Source organism: Lutzomyia longipalpis, chromosome 4 (assembly GCF_024334085.1).
Source record: "Lutzomyia longipalpis isolate SR_M1_2022 chromosome 4, ASM2433408v1".
In the NCBI taxonomy this organism is placed as follows: Eukaryota; Metazoa; Arthropoda; class Insecta; order Diptera; family Psychodidae; genus Lutzomyia; species Lutzomyia longipalpis.
This window is the reverse complement of record NC_074710.1, coordinates 20,205,932-20,213,557: the sequence shown is the minus strand read 5'-3', so window position 1 is coordinate 20,213,557 and position 7,626 is coordinate 20,205,932. Positions and strand designations below refer to the sequence as shown.

Here is a 7,626-nt window from a genome sequence, read left to right as displayed (position 1 = left end):
TTTCCGGTGTCAGAAAAATTCAATGTGGTCCACAATAATGGTTGGCTACAGGAAGAAGGCTGGGTGCGTTTCCAAGAAATGTGAGTACATTTTAATTATTTTCCTGAATTTTCCTAATTTTCTAGGGGCTTCTCAGTGCAACTTCCCCTACCGGAGAGACCGATAGCGAAGGGATATGTTCTGACGTGCGGGCAGAATAATATGGGACAGTTGGGTCTCGGAAAAGATGTTCAGGAGAAAACTTGTCCGGCTGTTGTGGATGGATTGAAGAATGTTGTAGACGTACGTGCTGGCGGAATGCATTCACTGTGTCTAACGACTGAAGGAGAAGTGTGGTCATTTGGATGCAATGACAAGGGAGCCCTGGGGCGTGATACATCAGTAAAGGGTTCAGAAATGGTTCCCGGACGAGTTAAATTGCCGGAGAAGTGCTTAAAAATTTCCGCCGGAGATTCCCATTCAGCGTGCCTTCTGGAAAGTGGACACGTATACGCGTGGGGTTCATTCAGGATTTTCAACCGTATTATGGGTGTCTCAATCGAGGTACGCATTAAGGATGAACCCGTCGCACTTCTGCCTGATGTGCTTGTCGCAGATATCGCATCCGGAGCTGATCATTTGGTCATCCTCAAAACTGAAGGGAAGATGTTAACGGTGGGCTGTGGCGAGCACGCACAACTCGGCAGAGTAATCCGCCCACCGTCATCTGAGGAGTCACCACTCTGGAAGTACTTGAAGCCCGAAATAGTGATTTCCAAAGTTCGCTTCGTTGAGGCTATCTGGGCGACAAATTTTACGTAAGTTTATCTCATTTCTTTCAGTTCCACAATTTTGATAAAAAATAATAATTTGCAATTCCTGCAGCACTTTCTTCCGGGACCGTCGAACAAAGGAAATTTATGCTATGGGGCTGAACAACTACAATCAACTGGCTATGCCCGAAAAGTTCAGCAAAAACACTTTGTTTTACGGGCCACGATGCACAGAAATAAGGAATGTAAAGGTCTTGAGTGGCGGACAGTATCATACGCTGATTGTTAAAGAAGATAATCAGTGTTATGTGATTGGGCGCAAGGAAAACGGAAGACTTGGGTTGGGTCAAGAGACGGACGATGCAGTACAATTGACACAAATCACCGAGCTGGATAAGTATTCAATTGCTGCCGTTAGCTGTGGCGATTCTCAGAGCTTTGCCCTCACCACGGACGGAAAGGTCTTTTGCTGGGGCATGGGGAGCAACCATCAGCTTGGTTTGGGCTCAGACACGGACGTTTTTGTGCCTACCCAGCTCATTGGGGAACAGGTGATGGGTAAGAAAGTCCTACGGGTGGATAGTGGAAGGCAGCACACCATCTTCCTGGTTGAGGATTCCACTGCCGAGGCGTCAGAAGACACCGCAAGTGTGCCAGTAAAGAAGCGTAAGACCACAGCTAAGGGCTCCAAGGCATAAAAAGGATAGCAGGAAGTAGGAAAGGTACATCTTGAATTCTCCTTTATAATTGAAATTTTCCTTTTTGAGTTTTTTTTTGCTCAAAAATTTTCTCTATCATTTATTATCTATTTGATTTTTCTTTCCTGAATTATTAAGTCCTTATTTACCGAAATGTGAAATAAAAAAAACGTAGTTGAACTGATTGAACTGCCTTTGGGCGAAAATTTTGTGTTTTTTTTTTTACTCATCTGATCAGACGAGGCTCAATTTAAACACATTGGCTCTGAACAGACGGCTGCAACTTTTGGTTGACGTCTTCGCGAGGTAACTTTTTTGACACTACTGGAGGTAACTTTTTTGCGCAAACATAACCTCAAAGCAACTTTTTTTTGTGCAAAAAAAATTGAAAAATGTGGGATAAACTGCATTGCAGTGCCCCCGGAGGGCTTCCCGTATGCCCCTAAAATCATTTTCCAGCCGAAAATTCGCACAGGAACAGAAAATATTTCAAAGAGAAAGGTTCCCACCAAATATGCATAATTGACTTTCCTGCGTCCTTTGAGACTTCACCCCTTGTTTACAAGCATAGGTACTTTTTTTACAGGGACAAGAAGTACCTATTACTTCTGTATTATTTATTGCACCCCTCGTGCTCTACCCTTATGTGTTTTTTTCTCTCTGGAAAAATAAACCCCAGCTAGTGCAAGAAAAATTCAGCGAAAGTGATGTAAATGTGGCAATGAATCGACATTTCGTATGGGGAAATTGCGGCGAGGGCGTGTGGGTGGGTGATCCTTCAAATTGGGGTCCAATTGCCAATTTGGCACACACCATTGTGGATCACTTGCCAATATCAATCCCTCAAAGACGATGTCCCTCTCAATTTTTTTTTCTTCTCCTCCCTCCTCTCACACCAATCGTCCACGGCAGCTTCTTATGTGTTTTTTTTTCTCTCACCCTCCCACCCTCCTGCCTTCTCAAGACACCCTGTGCTTGTTTATTATTTATGAATCAATTTTTATACATTGAGACCGCACAAATTGTGCCACGGAATTCCGGGTGAGGCGAGAGCTCATCCCAAATGGGGGCTCTTTTTTTTAGCATTCACCTCGTGCTCCTTCATCAATGTTTCAAAGTTCTATGTGAGCATCAAATTGCAACCTTGTGAGTGAAATAATTCCTTCACTCTCTCGCTCTGTTTGAGATTTGAAACAAGGACACATTTTGTCATCTCTCTATTTTTTTTAATATACTCAACCAAACCAACGAATTTCCACCCCCGCACGCAAGAAGAAAAAAACTTTCCACGCGCGTGATATTGGAAAGTTCATTTCTTTTGCGATACGCAATGCAGCTTTCCTATAAATTGACAAAAAAATATTTTCTCTTTCCTCCTCTTCTCGCAATATTCGCGATGCGGGGACAATTTGTAGGGAAATTTTTATCATTTTCCAATGGGGATGTTTTTTTTTCTTCTGCTTTTGCCTTCATAGCATCAAACCCACACATATATAGCGTGCCCAAGGATGAAGAGTAATTTTGCCTCTTTGGATATTTTTCGCACGTTCAACACCAATTTAGAATTTTGACATATTTATTGAATTTCAAAGAGTCCCTTCCCCTTCCCCCCGTGTCCTCTCGCTTCTCACACTTCCTGCCACCCTTCGCTGTAGTCTGTCCCAATTCCGGGCGCTACAGCACGGTGTAGGAGGGATGAGGGTGGAGGAGAAGTTTGTCCCATAGCTTTCTATATGCATGAAAATTTTTCAACCACTCCCCCCCCGTCCCTCCCCCAAGCCCTGCGTGGGTGGTTATTACACGAACACAAAACAACTCAAACAAATTTGTTTCCGCCACGATCGTGACTTGTTGCTAAGTGTTGGCAAAATAAGAAGGGAAGGGTGATGCGAATTTTTGAACGATTCAAGGAAAATTAGGCGGGAAGAACTGCTAAAAGAGAAAGTCATACCAAAACGCATCCCAGCAGTTACAAGAGTTGGTGTACCACACATAAAAAAATATGTATATTTTATGCTTTCTAATTTACTTCATGATTTTGTATTTTATAGGATACAAAGTTGATTTTTTTTGATAAATAATGCAGCAAAAAAAAAGAAATAAATGTATCTCCATATATTTATAGTCTAGGATATAGGTGACTAACCTAAAAAAAATTTTGCAATTCTTTCATTTTTCAGCTAGAGTAATGAATTGGCACAAATATTCTTAAAATAATTCTAAGTAGAATAGTCGACGATTTTTTTAAATTAAATCCCCCAAAATATTAAAAAAAATTAAATTTAATCTTTGACCTCAAATTTTTCAATGAAATAAAGTCCTATCAAGATAAAATTCATCCCAGTTCATTGTCCAGTTCCAGACGTTTCCAGAACTTGGTCATTTTACATTCTAGCTCAAATAGAACCAGAGCTAGAACGAATTAAAAAATTATCAAATTAAAGGAAAAAGAATTTTCGTAAATGTTTCAACATAGATGAAACTTGAGTTTCATGGTCATCTCAAAAAGCATGTCGCAACCCCTCCAAAAAATGCCAAAGGAATTCGCGGCGACATGTCGTAAGACAATTCACAAATTTTCCTTCTTTCGAGATTGGATAATTTTTTAACCAATTTAATCACTATTAATTTTTATTTTATTTTTTTTAATAGAACTCAAAAAAAATTTTAAAAATAAGAAAATATTTCTTAAAAATTAAAAAAAAACTGTGGTACAAAAAATGTTTTAAATTTTTATAGGTCTAAAAACCAAAAAATAATAATAATAATAAATCTTTAAAAAGTTATCGTTTTTTTTTTTAATAAAAATAAAACTAACAAAAAAATAAAATAAAAACAAAAGATGTGTTTAGAAAACAAAACATAAAACTTTATTTTTTAAATTAAAATAATATAGCGGATTTAACATTAGTAACATTAGTATTTTTTTATTTTTTATTTTTTTTTATTTAAAAATTAAAATATTTTAAATTACAATAATCAATATAATTTTTCGTACCACCGTTTTTTTTTAATTTTTTAAAAAATACTTTCTTATTTTTTAAATTTTTTTTTGAGTTCTATTAAATAAAAAAAATAATTTTAATAAAATTTAATAGTGATTAAATTGTTTAAAGAATTATCCAATCTGGAAAAAAGAAAAATTTGTGAATTGTCTTACGACATGTCGTCACGAATTCCTTTGGCGGAAACTAATTTTGCAAGGGTTGCGACAGTCTTTTTGAGATGACCATGAAACTCAAGTTTCATCTATGTTGAAACATTTACGAAAATTCTTTTTCCTTGAATTTGATAATTTTTAAAATTATTCTAGCTAGATCTGATCAATCTGATCGCAACGGAGAAAGTGATGGTCTCTTCAAGTAAGAATAAATATTTTATACAAATTATACGGAACCGAAAATGCTACGAAATAGGTCAAAAAATGAGTTTTCTGATAATCCCCTTTTGTGACGAAAATCCTCATCAGCACGTTTCCGGTTAGGCCCTGTACACGGTCTACTTTTTTTGTGAAGTTGAAGAGCAAAAATGGCTCATTTTTTGTATGAGAATTTTTCTCCTTTGGTAATAAAATTTTAATTTTTTGACATTTAGAATTCTGATCGCACGCTGAGAATCTATCATATTGTACGTTATTAGTTGTAGAATTTAATGGTACAAACGGATCTGAGATTGATGCTGTTATTAAAAAAGCGCAGTCCAACTTCATTTCGTACCAAAGAATTCCATACTAAAATTGAGTCGCGTCCATGGCCTATTTTCGGTGGATCAGTTGAAGATTCAAAATTTCAAAAATATCTGATAATTTTTTTCAGTGAAAATCAAAAAATCGAAATTTTGATTTTCTTTTGCTCACTTTTCTTCTCACTTTGAAAAAAACACTGCCAAAGTGCACGGACTTTAAAATGGAAGAAAAAAAGCTCAGCTGATAAACCGGAAGCGTGCATTATGCAAAGTTTCGTCGTAAAAGGGGTTCATCAGTTTTCACCAAAAAGTCCCTCCAAAAGTGTGAAGAAAAAATGATTAAGGGAATCGAAATTTTTGGTCAATATTATTCTTAAGGCCCTCGTCCGGGGCCTATGAATAATATTGGCCAAATATTTCAATTCCTAAAATCATTTTTTCTTCACACTTTTGGAGGGACTTTTTGGTGAAAACTGATGAACCCCTTTTACGACGAAACTTTGCATAATGCAAGTTTCCGGTTTATCAGCTGAGCTTTTTTTCTACCAAGTGAGTGCGTGCACTTTGGCAGTGAGTTTTTACAAGTAAGAAAAAGTGACCAAAAATAGTGATGAATCCTTCCGATTCGAATGAAGGAAGTGATGGACTCTTCAAGTAAGTAACAACAAATATTTTTTACTAACTTTGCGGGCCGGGAAACTGCAAAATAAGCAGAAAAAGCAGTTTTCTTTGGTCCGCTTAACATGCGCTTTTTTTCTTACTAACATTTTCTGCCCCTTCCCAACGCACAACCTAACTTTTACGGGATAATAAAAAAATTATTATTAAAATTTAATAAATTGTTCTGATTAATTATTATCAGAACTTTTTGTGATAGAACGTTAGGAAAAATAAAAGAAAAGTGAAAATTTTTGGAAAATTTGGTGTCATCGAAATAAAGATTTTCGTGGTGAAACAAGGTTTTAAAGCATTTTAAAGTTTTGATATTTCATTGAAATTTTCCCAAAATTTCATGAAATTTTCATGATGAATAAAATTTTGCCTTTTTTGAAGTTTTCTATAAAAATACGGGCGAAAAAATTATTTTTTTCTCATTTCCTAAATCCAAGATGGCCGTCATTCGCCATTTTGAAATATCGTTAATCGGATTCCACATTTTGCCTTATAGCCCGAGAACGGTAACAGATAGAGACTTCCGGTTTGAAGTTTTCTATAGAAATGTGGGTGTAAAATTTCATTTTTTCTCATTTCCAAAATCCAAGATGGCCGTCATCCGTCATTTTGAAACACCATCAACCAGTTCCCTTATATCTAGAGGTCTGAAATATAAGTATGTTGTAGAGCTCAATGAGACGTTTTCATCGATAATTCATACTTGAATATCGGTTAAACCGTTTAGCAAATATGGCGGCTTAAAGCAAAAAGTGGTTTTTTGATATAACTCGAGAACGGCTTGACCGATTTTGACCAACTCTAGCTCAAATGAAAGATGTCAAGAAGCCCTACAATTGTCTAGATCATTCTAAGTTCCTAAAACGTCCGCAAGAGGCGATAGAAACAAAAGCTAATCCACATTATATTTCTTGTTTTTCTTTAATAAAAAATCTAACTCAAGAAACCTAAATTTTCGTCTTCTAATACTGCTCACAAATTAAATTGCTAAAACACTTTTTCTTCTTTTACATTACAGCGGAGTTCCAGATATCTGGGGTAAGTTAAAAAAACAAAATTTATTATTTATTCAAAACGAAGAAATCTGTCCCATTTAAAAATTTAAAAAATTGGATTTTTTTAGTATTGTGTTAAAAAAAACAATAAAATAATTTAATATAAAACTTTCAAGTTAGAAAAATAATAAATCTATCACAGTTTAGAAGAAACTGCCATTTGAAAAATTCTTGTACATATTTTCAAAGTTCTAAGAGCCATATCTCTTTTTTTCTAATTGGCCGATTTTGCATCTCAAATTGATTTTAAAAATGTTTTTTGTCCCTCCTGTATTTTTACTATGTCCATTTTGTATTTACAGGTGAAGACATGGTTCAGGAACCACCGTTGAACCGCTTCGCGATTGCCAGGGGACTGGCATATGTAAATGATGAGTTTCCAGGGCTCATCAACACCATTGAGAACGTTGCTAGGATGGCCAACGACATCTATAGCGAGCAGATGGCAGCGGAGGCCAGAAGCACGGATATGCAGCGACGCCTTAGTTCGTTGGAGCAAGGGTTAACGTCGCTGCAGGAAGCGTTCTCGGTAAGTTTATTTAAAATTCATATTACGTTTTTGATAAGTTTCTATTTAGGGGTAATTGAGGCAAAAAGTTAGAAAGACAAGACAATCTTCAATATCTCAGTAAATATTAGTTCGTATTTGTTCTAATTTAGTTAAAAGGTACCTTTTATAACTCTAAATAAGTCTATAAAGTTTTATAATAATTGATCTAATATTTTGGGACATATTTAAAAAACAAATTTATCGAATTTCAAACT

The 7,626-nt window shown here is 35.9% G+C and overlaps 1 protein-coding gene across 2 annotated transcripts; it reads left to right on the top strand.

Annotated features, from left to right (window-relative positions):
* On the top strand, positions 1 to 1,656 carry LOC129794715 (regulator of chromosome condensation-like). Of its 2 annotated transcripts, none has more exons than XM_055835569.1 (3): positions 1 to 63; positions 126 to 797; positions 865 to 1,656. In XM_055835569.1, the coding sequence occupies exons 1-3, from the start codon at positions 23 to 25 to the stop codon at positions 1,448 to 1,450; spliced, it is 1,299 nt and encodes a 432-aa protein (XP_055691544.1). In that variant the 5' UTR covers positions 1 to 22; the 3' UTR covers positions 1,451 to 1,656. The 2 variants fall into 2 exon arrangements, with proteins under 2 accessions (XP_055691544.1, XP_055691543.1); XM_055835568.1 differs by having other exon boundaries at positions 20 to 80; positions 137 to 797.
* Positions 1,657 to 7,626: the final 5,970 nt, after the last annotated feature.